The sequence below is a fragment of the Phasianus colchicus genome, chromosome 8 (genome assembly GCF_987193195.1).
Source record: "Phasianus colchicus chromosome 8, bPhaCol1.hap1.1, whole genome shotgun sequence".
Lineage (NCBI taxonomy): Eukaryota > Metazoa > Chordata > Aves > Galliformes > Phasianidae > Phasianus > Phasianus colchicus.
In genome coordinates this window covers 29,011,221-29,027,383 of record NC_143443.1, presented here as the reverse complement: position 1 = coordinate 29,027,383, position 16,163 = coordinate 29,011,221, and the positions used below count along the sequence as shown (strand labels likewise).

Sequence of the window (16,163 nt, the reverse complement as noted above, 5' to 3'; positions counted from 1 at the left end):
ATCAAAATATAAAGGGATGTAGAGAAGAGGAAAGGAAGGAAATAATCTTCTTCATGCTCATTTTAGGCATGATAAGAAGAAATGGGCTTAAACTGTAGCAAAGGAAATTTAGGTTAACCATTAAAAAAAAATTCTAACAGCACAGCAACGCATGAGAAAATAATTCCTAGGCAAGAAGCAGAAACTGTTTCTGTAGGCTTTTACGAACAGGTTAGTCAAACATCTGCCAAGAACTGTTTACATGCAGCTGATGCTGCCTTGAAGAGGGAAGATGGGACTAAATGATCTCTAAAAGTCCTTCCCAGCTTTATTTTTTTTACGATTCTGTAATCAACACTGAAAGGAGCTTGGCATCACTCCTACTGAAAATAATGGTAGGTTGAAAAGTGTTCTGTAATGGCATTCCAGATCTCCTCTGGTGCTAACCAAGGTGGAATCACGTGAGTCATGGTGGTGGGATGTGGGACCTGGAGATCCAGCTGTTGCTGGAAGTGGTCATTTATACAAAGTTGTCTTTGTCACGTTCATCTATGTATCCTGCATTATCAAGCTCTTCACAAAAGCAAAGGAAATTTGATGTTACTTTCAGACTGTTCTTCAGATTCTGTATTGAACTGAAGCCAATGAATAGCTGATAATGTTTCTTATGTGGATGAGGAACTGATTTTAATGTATGGTTTTAAAATAAAATAGAACTTCCGATACATTCTTCTGAGCAAGTACTACTAAATCATCAGTAAACTCTAAAGGATATATTTTAATTTAAATGTACCAGAATTCATAAAGCAATAGATAATTCTCCTGCATCAATCTAAACAAGCCTCTGATGCAGCTCAGGATGTGGCACAATGTGCTGTTGGACATAGTTTGCTGTTTTCCAAACAAAAAATCTTCTCCCTCTATAAAAGCAAGCATTATTTATTCAAACAATGTTTCTTCAATAGCTGGTATTTAAAATTTAATAATTTAAATCTTCAGAAATTGCAAAGAAAATTCCACCTGAAATTCACATTTGTCTTCAATCAAGTTATACCTTATGGCCAATCCTCCTCATACCTTATGGCCAATCCTCCTCTGCTGTTTCCCCAGGAAAAAGATGCAGTCTTCTCTTGAATGTAATGTGTTATGCTCTAATAGTTCATAGCGTAACTTGTTACGCTTTTTGCATATTGAAACATTTTCAAGTAGTCAAAATCTCTCTACAAAAAACTCCTTTTACTCACAATTGCAACACGCTACCTAAGAGCATTTATATATTTTCCCTGATGATGACTAATCAGTATTTCTCTACTGTGGACAAAGATTCCTGCATGAGCATATTTGACAGCAACTGTTTATCTACAGGAAGAATAATGAATTAATCTGCACTTCCCTGAAAAAAAAAAAGCAGAAAGTCACACAAAACAGAGTATTTTCTATTCTCAGATACTGATCTGAAAATGCATCAAGAAATACTGAGGAAGAGCTCCTAACTTCCTCCTTGACTCAGACTTTCCTGCTGAGGCAATGCAGGAATCTGAAAATTAATGGACGATGTTAAGCGTAAGCCATACTATGAATGATTATTTATAAGTTTTTCTATTACACTTGCAACAATGAATCTGAGAACATCTCAGACACTAATTCATTTGCTCCCACTGCCACATCCTCACAAACAGCATCTCTGTTTTACAGAGAGCACGGAGAAACATCATCCATCCCCAAACATATGGGAAACCAGTAAGAGAACAAGGACCAGCATCTGCTTTGGATGCGTGTTCCAGTAGATGCAAATCCCAGCAGACCACATAGAAAGTAGGTCCCTAAACGGGAAGGGAAAGAGATAAGAATATAGCACTGAAGCAGTTACATACCTGGAAAAACACACTGAATGATTCTAGCAGGACAAGTCTGAAGACTTGGTGTGTCGTTATGAATATCATGGTCATATATCACTCTCAGAGGACAAGCACCAGTTTACCCAAAACAAAATCAAAGCATACTGCCTTACTGCATTCGCCCTACAGCAAGGTAACAGGTATTTTAACTCCCATTTGCAGACAGATGCAAGAGAAAACATCAAGACTGTGTATCATTGAATCCTAAATTAGAAGTAATAAATACATATAAAAATAGCGGGAATTAAGCACAGAATGGGTGAAAAGGGTAGATACGTTTTCATCCTAAACTTTCTGTAATTTTCATGTTGAGTCACTCTCAACCCTAAATATAGTTTGCAATTGTAATTTCCTTTGTAAGCATTCATTTACACCCTAGCATGTTTTGAGCGCTTAAGACAACTTTATTGAAATGACAGACTTAAAGCGACAAGGTTGGCCTTTTTCTGCTGCTGTTCAGATTCCTGCTACGTGCTTAGCAATTTGGAAAATTCACCTAATATTAGAATTTCGGAGATACAAGAATTTTAGAAAGTTTAAGTTTATAAAAAGGAATTCTTCTAAAAGTCCTCCATATGCAGGTGCTAGTTAGAAGTTTCTCCCTTGTGGATAGATTGTCTGTCATATCTCTATGTTAATTAGTATTCAGTCACTTCCCAGCTCACCATCTTCTCTGTATGAACAATAAATCTATTTTGGTACATGATTTGTGTCTCAAATCCAAAAATATTTACAGTAACCCTAAATTCATTGTTGCTTTTCCTTATTTTTATTTTTCCTGTATTCAACTGATCCTTGGATTTTATATATTTATGACATCATGTAGGAGAAGCAATTTTTCAACCACTGGCCTATTTACATTGTATGGACCTGCTAATTCCTTATAAGTGAGCTTATCCCTGTTGCTGTTACCACAGACATTTGTCTTTGCTGTATTTTGCAAGTAAGATAAGAAAAATCACCATCCAATTTTTTTTTTATTTTTATTTATTTTTTTTTTTTAAACCTGGGTAACCGTAGGCAGGAATAGCCCTAATATTAGTGAAGCCCAAATACTGCAGAAGCTATAGGATGTAGAGCAATGCAGCCCACTGAAATACTTGGGCAGTTCTGCAATCAGGTATGATACACAGTGTAGGAGTTCTGAGAGAACTGTTAGGCTCAAACTAATTCCAAACAGCACGTCTGGCGAGTTTTATGTTGTTACCACTGCTTCATGTTCTGCAAAGAGGTAGCCATTTGAATATGCTGTTTAGCTAGCTGAGTGCATAGGCACAGCCCCAGATGATAAAAGGATATTGCAGAGACGAGGAAGTCAGCCTTAGCCTTCTACAGGCAATCCTGACCTGAACCCACTATGTCCAGTAAGACATGAGCTGGCACACAGACATCTCTGAACTGTACTCCCTATAGCTTTCAGTTCAAGAATTATGAAACAGAACAGGGCAGGCAAGAAGCTGAGATGCAACCATAAGGGAAGATGTCCTAACAAGCATGTCTTCTATAGCAGTTGTGAGCTCATTAACCCCAACCTTCAGCTCTCAGCTATCTGTGGGTGGTTTGTATTAATATCTTTGCTGCATCCATATCAGCTCTTTCAGAGGACATTTCCAGTGATTTCCATAATGAAGGAACAACCAAAAAATGCTGCCAGTGATAAGGGAGTTCACTGGTACAATCTCACTCGTATTACAAGACAGAAAGTATCCCATTAAGACGTATTTTCTCAGTTTGCTCTCCAATTTTACTAATAGCAAGTTTTGAGATTTATGTCTTTTCCTCTTCCTTACAGTATAGTCATTGAATAAATATATAGAACACAGCGTGTGGCTCTTCTTCCATCCTTCATCTTAAAAGTGTTTTACTTAATGATAGTTATATTAATTTGTGTCCACAGGCTTTAAACCTAACTTCCTACAGTAGCTGCACAATATTGATTGAAAGAATCAAATGATTCCATCTATTGAGCAGCTCCAAAATTTAAGAGCTGCTTTTAAGTGAGAACTGTCCCTATCACGCTTTTAAACTGCTAAGAAAAGAAAGCCCTGACATCCTTCTGTCAACATTTTCCAGAACCACAAATTGCTCACGCATTAGAAATTGACTTGGAATGGCATAAAAAGGCTGTGAAGAAAATGTATTCCTGACGTCTGGGCCTGCAAAGCCATTGTAATTTCAGAAAACACCATACAGCCTGAAAAGACAGCAGACACAAGGACTGAATTTAACTACAGATGATAACTCAATTTATTTTCTCTGTAGTCTAGTAACTCAATAAGTCCTTAATGGCTTCATAAATAAACAGATGGATGTCATCAAATGCCACAGAATGATAAATTTCATTGGTCTCTATATAATTTTGGATAACTTTATACCAAAAATAGACAGTAGAAGCATCTTAGCCCAAAAGCTTGATAAAATAAGTGTGGGAAGGTAAATTATAAGCGATTGCCTTGTCCCAGTGATGAATGAAAGTTTCCATGATGGTATGACTAAGAATCAGGGTAGGTCTCCATGTAACTATTTCTAGTGGTGGATTTCAAACATGTCTACGTTAATAGAGCTGCTTCTTTTCAAAGAATTTAAAGTTAGAGGAAGGAGAAATAGGTAATGGGACCCTTGTTGAAAGATTTAAATCATACATAACTTTATACCTGAAAGGTTTATGGCTCTAATTTATCCGTAAGCCATCTGCTCCACCTACTATATGTTGACAGAATATAAAAGCAGGCCCCAATTTCCAATAGGAAGAACACATATCATCCAGTGTGTTACCTGAGCAGGGACTTGTTCACTTTACCTCATTTTCCAACTCATCTTGAGTTAGACATCTGTTGGATTCTCAAGGACCAACAGGTTTAGTTTAGCAGGAGAAAGTTTAAAATCATCTGCTTGTATTTGGGGAGGAATGTTGCCAAAAAGATCCTCAGTTTAGGTTTAGCTGCACGTTCGTATGGGCTGGATGCAGAAAAGAAAGGCCCTATTGCTGCATGTTTTCTATGCGAGAAACACTGGGCCTTTATATCAATACCAACAGTGAGTTTTGGAACAAATCACTGCTGAATGGCTTTATCTGACTACCAAGTGTTTCCACTTGTGTGAAATAAACCATACCAGTGAAAGCTGTTTTTTATTTTCTAAATAGAATTTCTATTAAAAATGACAAATATATAACCTTTCTCAGCAAGATCTCAAATTGAGAACTTCACGTGTTCTTCAGTTGCCTCTATCCTTTTTCTGCTATTGTTTTTTTCTTTTGTTGACATTTGCACAGTTCATGTCAAAAGAAGAAATGCAATCTACAATCTTTTTCAGTTATGGAAAGCTTAGCCTTGTAGAGTGCCCAAGGATCTACCTGAAAGACAGTCAAATCTGAAGACCTAACTTCTTCCTACATATGAATTACTTTTTGTACATCTTATCAATCTCTTTGTGATTCTGTAAGCCCTGCAAATCCTGTGGCCTTCTGCATGACTGAATAGGCATGAATCTCACTGGAAAAAAAAATAACTAACATTTATACCTTTTATCTAAATGAAAAGTTATGATTTGATGGCTCGATATTACAAAAGTAGCCAACCTTTTTGCCTATTCAGTGATTAAAGAAAGATTAATATCTCTGCTTTTCATGAGTCTGAATGTTTAAGCTGATGAGCCTACACTAACACTATGAATAGCATTCACCTACTCACAATATACAGTGCTCATTTTACAAATAGGCTTTGAAATAAATACCACGCATCCAGAAAAAAACAACAACAACAACAACAACAACACAAACCACCACATCCAGCACCACGAGTATAGCATTCCATAGCCTGAAAAAGTAAATAAGACCAAGCTCTGTAAAATACCAGTGTGATTAGAGGAAACAATCACAGAAAGGAAATCTGAGCAGTGAGAAGGGGATCAGAATATTAAGAGATTGCAGTTCCCCAACATTCCGTACAAAGCCCATTGTGGGATCTTAAGGCTGTCCCTGCCATATGACAACGAAGGGAGCACAGGAAAATGGGCAATTTCCATAAATCTCACCCAGACCATCGGAGGGCAAAATCACTGCTAGAAATCTGTCCCTTTGTACATCAACAGAAAAGCATGCAGTTACAGACAAACTGCCAGACATTCCTCAAGAAAAACTGTCAACTCTTCCATGACTTCTAAAGTCATGGAACTATGTTATGCAGAAACCAACTAGCATCTATAGGAGTGAGGCCATGTAGATTTTGAATTTAGAAACTATGAAAACAGATGAAAAAGTTCAAACTGCAAAGAAACTGTGTTTTAGAGGTGAAGAAATGTAAAGTGAGAACTGTCAAAAGTCAAATTAAACCTTACCAAGGTATTTGCAAATACCTAAAGGTTTTCAATGTAGAAATAAAATGAAAGAGAGGAAAATAAAAGGAAAAATCGCTACATAGCAAGAGCTGGAGTGAGATGGAGAACATCTAGATATTGCTCCAGAACTGAGTTAATTTTTTTTGCTCGTTAAAAAGAGAGAGAGAATGTTTATCAAAGAGGGTACAATTCAGAATGATAATGGAACAAGGGTTGGAAATAGAAACAAAACTTTTATGCATTGACAGGGTAATCAGAACACTAGTTCTGAAGAATGCAAGAAAACAAAGGTTGGTAGCAGGGATGTTTAGTAATTTGTCAAACAGTGGCATATAAATTGAGAAAAGTAAATGCTACTTATTTCATATTAAAAGTTGTCTAGAATCAAGAAAAAAAGAATCATTTATTGATTACACTTAGCTACATAATACTTGGCAGGATAGAACAATTAAAGTCAGGTAAATGGAAAAGGTGCAAAACACATCCACATTTCATCAAAAACTGTGCCAGACCAATCAGACCTCTTTCTACAAAATGTTAATTGATTTTCTAGATAAGAACATGGTTAAGATAATTCTATCTAGATTTTTGAAAGGTATTCTATACAGTGGGATATTATCAGTGGACACAAAAATGATCTATATTACAGGAATTACAGAGAGCAGACAACTACATGAAGGAGAGAAAACAAAGAGTAGCTATAACAAAGGAGACAGATGAAGGTATAGCATGGCAACAAGAATCAATCTTTTGACCAGTCTTGCTTAATATTTTCATTAAAAATTTTGGCATAAAAATAGGGACATGCTGTTGAAATTTAATCATGACAAACCCTGGTATGTATCAATACAGAGAAGGAGTAGAATACGAAAGAGAGAGTGCATGACCTCAAGTATTCAAGGGATATAAATGTAATCATTCTCCTGTTCTAAATCAGAAAGAAGAACATGTTTCAAGTAGCCATTATTTGCCTTTGCCTGGCAAAATACAGGTAAAAAGGTGTACAATTGTTGTGCTAAGATATGTGGGTGATATATGTCACGTTGAAAACAAGAATTTTAGGTAAAACACCTCTTCCACAGAATAAACATGCATAATTATGCCTGGCTACATTTAAGTTGGAAATTAGAAGTATTCTAAAACTGCCATTGTGATTAACAGTGTCCTTCTAATTTAAGTAGTGTGAACGGAAAACAAACTAACCCTTCCAAATTCATGACAGAGCTTGTGTGTCATTGACCTGCTAACGGGCAAGGTCTGTATTACTGGCTGTATTTTGAAATTTAGTCATGTAAATCTTCAATCTTCTTTCAGCTGATGGCCAGCTCACATGTTTGCCTGAAGGATGATGATTCTTTCACATCAAAAAACTTAGGACCATGAGCGTCCACCACTGTCTCTGTATTTTTCATGATGAGTGGGGAATGAAAATTGGCAAAGTGACATTTGAATGCGACTGGAAACTGACTCAACCAATACAATAAACAACTGAGGAGATGTCCATGGCCATCCTTATAATTCACAGTATTCAGAAGTTTTACAGCATTGTCAGGTTTTATTTCAGTCCCCATTTTGCATTTACAGATGCAAAAGGGCCCAAAGAAAAAAAAAAGTATATTCCTAATACTCCGAAGGAACTGTGATAATTTTTGTTTGAACAATGAATAACTACTTGTCAAATAAATGTTTATAATACTTAACAGTTTTTACTAATGTCTCATTTTATTGACTCCCTCTAGGGCAGGAAATCCAGTGATAAAGTTGTAAAACAATCATCTCAGCCTACTTTGTTTTCTTTGATAGCTATATAGCATGAAGCTTTTATCGGCCAATCAATAAGTTACTTCAGCCAAGATTTGTGACACAATGCTAACATCATATAGTATGTTCTTCATTTTAAATTGTTTACATCCCTTTTCAAATAAATACTTCAGAAATAAAAAGGAATCAAGATTCTATGACTAGAATGATGCAAAAAGTGATTTATAACAGATCCACCTAAAATTCTTAACAATAAGGCCAGACAAAATCAATACTCACTTCATACCTCATCATTCACAAAGCATACTATGCTAAGAAACCCTCAACATTTTTTTTTATTATTTTTATTTTTTTTTTTTAGTGAAGACTATACCCTGCAGGTTGCAAATAATTGCTTTGGGTTTTGGGCTAGGGTGTGAAGCTGTCTGGTTGGCCACTGGGTCTTATTATCTACTTTGTTTTTGCTATTGCCATAAATATTTTTTAAGTAATCATCAGCACCATCTGCTACTTACCACTGTGTTCTTTTCACAGTGTCAATACTATAAACACAGTCTGCTCCCTCGTTCGATGCAGTGCAGAAGAACAAAATTAAGCAGAAAATAGTCATGCCAAAAATAGGCATAACTATATAAAAGAAAGTAACTTCTGTAAAATGAGCTTCAGAATAGATGATTCCAGGTTTCACTGAGTCTTAAAGAGTCATTTTGCCAAGCATTTCCAGTTAGCAAGAACAAACTCTTTTTTACTTCTTTTGAGACAAGATCACTTGACAAACTCACCCGTCCATCTAAAAATGAAAGTTACTCTTCAGGAAGTCAATTAGTCTTAAAGTTATCAATCTCTTACAAATAGTATTTTGATTTTTTCATACATTTCAACTCTGTTTTTTGAACATTTCACAGGCAACATATTGTTTACTAAGGCAGAATATCTCTCAGTTTAATTACGAAAATTTATTTCTGCATGAAATACTCTAGTCACACTTTATATCACAGAGAGATTTAACTCAATCTTCAGTCTAGATGGTGAAAGTTAAAAAAAATTATGTTTCATAAGGTAAACATTCAAAAAAATTTTGTTCATATTTACTAGTTCAAAATAATCCATTTTATCTGCAGAATTTGGGGTCAAATGAATACAATACAATCACATATCCACAAGCTAAGCTACATGACTTGGCACTCCATGGAGGTACCATTTCTATAATGTAGATCTATAGTTTTTCTGGAAACAAGATAGTTTTTTGTGCCCCTCCTATTGTAATGGTGAATTATATGGTGATAGAAATCCTGCTCGGGTTTTGGTCCAGACAAAATGCCTGACTCACCAAGTACTGAATTTTAACACAAATTGTAGGCATCCATGGTGATGTGTTGTAATACATAGTTTGGCTCATTCCCAGCTGCATATCATCATTTCAGAGAAGAAAAATAGAAACGATTCTTTTTCTTTCAGTATTTCATAGCAGAAATCTTGTTATCCTGTTTTTTCCTTCCCTTCTGGTGGGTGTTACGATGAATTCAGTTTTACTCAATGCTTTTATAATGCTTTCCCTATTTACCTATCACTTTATCCTACCTAAATAGTATTGTTAGATTATAAATATGAAATCATTTTAAATGCATCAACTCCATCAATAACACACAGAAAATAAATCTGTCTCCAAAACTACAAAGAATGAGATGACACTCAGTCTATAGAGGCAGTCTGGTACAGAACAAAGAACAGAATGATGCAGAAAAACATGTACACGTGTGTAGGGTGCCCTGGTAATGCTTTGATGGGACTAATAAATAGGCTGAGGAAAAAAGAGAAAGAGCCATGCTTTGTTTTATTTAGACATTCTTTTCACAGTTTCTCTCTAGTAGTATTATGTTTCAGAGTGTAAATAACCTACCAGTTATGAATAACTGGCTTTTTCTTCCCCTATCTCTACTTTTCTTCTCCTGGTGTCTATTATTCATGATCTTTCTTCACATGAGAGCCCTATATATATATATACACACATATACACGTATATATATATACACACACACACACAAAAAAAAAAAAACAGGAAGTCTTAGTTCTCAATGAAGGAACCAGAGGAAAAAATCCTTTAATACAAACTTTACTCTAGGTTAAGTAATTCTCCTTCTTGCTGCTTTTTACTTGTAGTTACCAGTCCAAACGTGCCTATAAAACACTGCATGCAATATTCTCAGGACTATCTAGTCTAGGAAAAAGGATGCTCAGGGAAGACTTTATCACTCTCTATAACTACCTCAAAGGAGGTTGTTGTGAGTCAGGGGTCAGTCTCTTTTCCCAAGCAACAAGCTATAGGACAAGAGGAAGTGGCCTCAGGTTGACCCAGGAACAGTATAGGTTGGATGTTAGGAAAAATTTATTCACTGGAAGGATTATGAAAGGTACCATCCTCAAAGAGATATTTAAAAGATATGTAGATGTAATACTAAGGGATATGGTTCACAGTAGACTTGGTAGTGCTGGGTTAACAGTTGGTCTTAAAGAAGCTTCCAATGCACGTATCTATGATTCTATAAATCTATGAAAACTATTACATATAGTTTTGTTTCCAAGGCTCAGAACGATATATAATATTAATTTAATATTATTAAAATAATACTTTATAACAATTATTAATATAAATATGAAATAACTTATGTCTATTATGATATACATCATAATTTGGAATTTTAATCAGAGAAAATTAGAAATAGTACTAAGAAACCCCTGTACTGAAAACCTCGTGCAGAGCTAATTGTCTTGTAGAACAATTAATGAAGTCATTATTTGTTAAGATGGTGAATACAGCGAAGGCAGATGGCACGGTAATTTTATTGATTCTGTGATCCTACTGTAGTGTGCTGATTGGGTAGGATTGAATGCCACAGTCAACGCAGACAGAAGTTCTGCTTCGATTCATAGATATAAGAGAGCAATTTTCAGATCTGTAGGAGGGACTCAGCGAATATAAAAACTTGCTATGAGCATCTCTATTTGTAACAATAGAATGTTGCACAAAGTCTTCCAAGATGCACATTCCACAACCTACACTACAAAGTTATTTCCACTGAATTTGCTCTATTAACCAATACATTTTATTTAGGTTTTGATTTCAATTTGCAGGTGTTATTTTAATGTCTAAAGTTAGACTTAGCCGTTTAGATGTTGTTTGTGGCTTAATAGATAGAGACACTCATACACATACAACCTCAACGCCACTTTCTCACTATCTTAATAGAAAAACACACCTTTACTGGACGAACTGTCAATTCTACCTGCTAGGGAAATTTTGCTTTGTGAAAGTAATGTATCAACACATAAATAATTCACAAATTGCATCCCTTGATTCTGTTTTGTTTTGGGTTTTTTTTTTTTTTTTTTTGCTCTAGTTTCCTAGTTCTCCTTGTGCTTTAGAGCACTTACTGGCCTTCCCCAAGAATGATGCAAACATTTATCATAGAGTTCTATAAACTTTTTGTACAGTACCTTGATACCTCAAAGTGTGGGATTTAGCTGGCTTTAATAATAATGATGACATGATCACAGTTCTTTTAGCAGAATTTATCACACTACCAGGCTATTCTTTCTGCACTGCCCAATATATCACCAGAGTTGTATTAAGACCTTGAAGGAGTTATTCTTGGTCTTTCCACTGCTGGTAATTCATTGGCACCTCTTTCTGCAATAAGCAATTTATATATTATCCTCTTGTTCCTCCTATATTTTTTGTCTAGCCTGTTTTGCTCAATACTCTTTGAGATGCATAATTTAGTTCTTTCTACAGATCTGGTTGCAGCTGTTCTCATTATTAGATCTCTTGACATTAAGTAGTGTGTAAGCTATTTAAAGCATGGGGTCAGACACTAAAAGCAAGAAGAAATGTCCCCTATGTTCTAACATGTCACAAAACCAGCAGGACATGCTCACTGCAAATGGTCACTTTTTCTGATACGCACATACATTGATGCATATGTGATAATATCCACAGGGATTGTATGAAAATACATATTTCCACCAACCTCTGAATTCTGACCTGATTACTCAGGTGCAATGTAACTAATGAGACAACAGAAAAATGAGCAATCATGTTCTATCAGTCTAGCCACAGTAGGTGTTTTTTCCATCACTAGCACTCCTTTATGTTTTATACTGATTATTCTAATTTATAATTCAGTAATTTCTACTTTAATCCAAGAAAATTTTATTTAAAACCATTTCCTACTCTGGATAAATATGATTAAATTATTAAGGTCCTCTTCACAATGTACACCTAACAATACATAAGGCCTCTTGCACCATAACTAGCCTCATTCAATGGCAACATTTATTGACTTTCTAGATTTTAAGGATGCTTAATTATTTAAAAAAAATTGTTCCATCAAAAATGTCCTTTTTCAATACATGTGACTTACTATGAATACAGTTTCAAATAGTTCATTTTTCTCAATATTTAATCTGAATCTACAAGATCAATCTGTATGACATCTATCTTGAACCAAGAATTAACATTAAACATTTTAATTACATCAACCTAGTTGCGTTTTGTAGGCTCGTAGCATTTGCACTTAGAACTAAACAACAACAAAATCCTCTTTCTGTAAAGTTCTGAACATTTTCTGCAGAACGTAGAGAACACTCCAGTGGGGCATATGGTCCCTCCTAGAGAAATTTTTGCCATGCATAGCCTTTGGCCAAAGCCCACCATCTGTAGTTTCAAGTTTTCTTCCAGCTGCTGATAAAGGTGAAGCATAGAACATATGCTGTAGAAACACTAACCTTTACATTGGAATTATTATTTTTTTTTTAAACATTCAGGGAGACTATTTAAGTACAATATTTACTAATATAAACCTGGGAAACAAATAAAACCCACTTTTGAGCACAGCAGGTTATTAAAAACATGTGAATACAGCCCTAATAACTCCAGTACAGAATATCTTAGTTATTATGAAAATATTAGCATTCTTCATTAAAAAAAGAACACGATGCACAGCAATACAGGTAGTCTTTCCTTGTATTTCAGACATACACACACAGGAAACAAAATCCAGTCTCCTCTCTTAGTTCCACTGTGAACTAAGAATCAGTATTTTTGATGTATCATTTAAACAAATGTTTGACACATTCTCCGTTTTATCCTAGAATGATCCCAATAAGCATGAAAATGATTATATGCAAGTAATGGATGATTCTAAAATTACTATGGCAAGACATAATTGCTGAACATATTACTTACATCCACCTAAATATCATTGTTTTAACCTAGCTTAGGTCATAAGGGAAACCAACTGCACAGCAAACATATGTCTGCTATACAAAACTTCCACATCATTTCAAATGACTTGGCACAGTTCACAGCATCTGCTCCCTGAAAGTCCAGGAAAGCAGCAGCAGGTAGGGCTGCAGGACAGGAACGAAGTGGATTAGTGGAGTTACAGGGATGCCAACAAACTTGCATAATAGCTTCTGCCAGACTATGCATGGTTACGTACAGTGAAGGCAGTTCACAAGTACCAAAATTCATTACACTTAGGGAAAATGATTACAGCAATATAGTCTGATATAATCTAATGGTTGAATCAGCATGGCTGCACACCTCAAGCATTCCTATTTGCTTTTGACCCTGAACAAAGCAGGAGTTGCAGATGGGGACTAAAAAAAAATGTCAGATGTTTCTAACTAATAAAGTGTCATAATGAGCAATGGCGGAAAAGGATTTAAAATATGTACTACAAAGCTGATTGAATGTAAGTAATAAAATAGAGGAAGACAATTTGTATACAAAGAGGTACGGTCTTTCACATTGAGAGACTGAAATGACACATCTGTTGCATTGTTGAACTCAACTACAGGTTTGAAATGCCTATTTGCACTGTGTTTCATACACAGCAAAGATCAGCAATTACTTCTTAGAAGATTTAAATAGCGAATAGAAACTGATGACGAAGCAACCAGTTAAGCACATTTTTTCTGCTCTTCTGCAGTGAGACAAATCGAAAACAATGAAAAAAAACATCTTAAGCTGCAGTTCAACAATTAGTTTTAATTTCTTTCATTATGTTTTGTTTTTCCTTGTCAGACTATAAACACCTTTGTTTTGTTTTCATTTCCTTAAAACATGAATAGAGAATACTTTAAATATCCTTCCTCTTTCACTGCCGTTTTCAGAGCACTTACATTTATATACTTTTTCCAGGCAATACATTTCACAAAGTATCAGTAGCACTTATTTTCCTAGCACGTACAGAAATTCCAAGCCACAAACTGCATTTTAAGAACAAAATCCTCATCTCAGAACTCAGGAAGAAAACAACCAAACAAAATAACAGAGGGTCATAAAGCACAAAAGAGAAGATAGCTGAGCTTATTTCAAAGAGAAGTCAACTGAGTTCACCCTCATCATCATTACTCAGTACTTTTTAATCTCTTAAATGGATTTTAAAGGTTAAGATGATATCTTTCTGGCTCTTAATAATAAAAGTTAGCCTTAAAGCATATTTTTCTGGTTTATAGGAGTATTTTGGTCCATACCATGCAGCATATCATTAGCTGCAAAGGTGCTCATTTTGGAGAACCCTCCAATAAATTCTGAAATAGCAAGTGTTCAGACTACTGTCTGAACTTTGTTATCATTTCCATTTTGTATCAAATCATTATAGGCAGTATTTAAAGGACCTAAAAATCGACTGTAGGTTCCTCCTGCTTAGGAGGTATTTTACAAGTATGGCTGTAATGGTTTTATACAGCAGTCTAACAGAGATCAGATAAGACAGATCACCATGAGAAGTACTTCCAGGTAATGCAAGCGCTGTTTTAAAAAAAAAACAGGATTATTTCCAGTGTGGACACTTTCCTAATAAAGCAGATTCAATCACAAAATCCCAGGATTCATTCAACAGGAATTCTAGTAAATATTAACATTTTAACTGAATCCCAAACAGCATAGCATTGGCATTTATTTCTGTTAGTGCAAAGAAACTTACTTAGTGCACTAAACGTAAACTGAAGAGAGTAATCACTGGTGTTCCCTTTACAGAATCATTTACAGCAAATGAACTGAGACTGTACAAGCAGTCACACATGAAAATGTTCTGTCCTGCAAAAACAAAACAAAAAAAACCTGGTGTGCAATGGCATGCTTCTAGCTTCCTGAAATAATATGTATGCACACCAGCCTAGATTGCCCACTAGGCTTTTTATATGAGATACCACATCAAAATTCCAGATGAAAATCCCTCATTAAACATTGAGCCCAAACTAAACACCTTGACTGAACAGCTCCTTGCATTCATATGCCCATGCATTATTTTGTATGTGTGCAATTGTCCACACAGAATGCATTGCAGGAGGATGGATGTGATGCCCACCAGCACAAGCCTTACCTGACTGACCCGGGGGTGGGACTCCTGATGATCCTCTTGGCAGACATAAAAATACTGTGAGGACAGCAGCTTTGTTTCCTGAACACGGCTCGATGGCAATTGGTTTGGGAGCACCCTGGAAAAGGAAGGGACTCGTGTAACACCTGATAGAGATTTCTCTTATATTTTTATTTGTACTTCTTTATTTTAAGGTTCACTGTAACAGCATGAAGATTTTTTTTTTTTCCCCAATTAGCTCTTTGCTTTTAAGCAGATTGTCCTACTTGTATTAATTGACTGAAAAATGGGCTTTAACAGCCCACACTGCAAATCTAATCAAACTGAAAAAATGAAATGATCATAAAGACAGCAAAATTGTTCTCCTCATTTTATACCTGACTAGATGTAGCAATTTCACCTTCTTAAGCTTAGAAAATGGCAAAACATTTTTGATACACACAATGGTATCTGAGAATACTAGAATTTCCCATATTATAAGAACAAGAAGTACTTGCCTGAAAGAATTGTGTTTCTACAGCCAGCTACTACCTAACCCTCTTCCAATGTCAAAACCATTAAATAAGAAATATATATATGTATGTATGTATGTATGTATGTATGTAAGAAGAGAGAGAGAGATCATTCATAAGTTTCCCAGACCTATAGGTCTGTCTGCTCTGACTCTGTCCTGCTAAACAAATGGTTTCCTTGAGGCACATCCTTCCTGATTTTTTTTTTTAATTTTTTTTTTTTAAACATAGACAAAAACAGGTGCAGTGTTACTTATTCAGATAAACCCAGAAACCCCCTTCAAATG

At 35.4% G+C, this 16,163-nt stretch overlaps 1 protein-coding gene across 6 annotated transcripts in view; it reads right to left on the bottom strand.

The window, feature by feature from the left end:
* Positions 1-16,163, bottom strand: part of ATRNL1 (attractin like 1) — a 425,218-nt gene that overhangs the window by 36,033 nt on the left and 373,022 nt on the right. For 3 of the 6 annotated variants that reach the window (XM_090145543.1, XM_031597423.2, XR_016468855.1), the window contains one exon: positions 15,368-15,482. The exons of 2 other annotated variants lie outside the window; for them this stretch is intronic. In XM_090145543.1, the coding sequence (XP_090001669.1) occupies positions 15,368-15,482 (115 nt within the window). Of the gene's footprint in view, positions 1-14,883; positions 15,082-15,367; positions 15,483-16,163 lie in introns of those variants that run through there. One more of the 6 variants, XM_090145542.1, reaches the window with a different exon arrangement.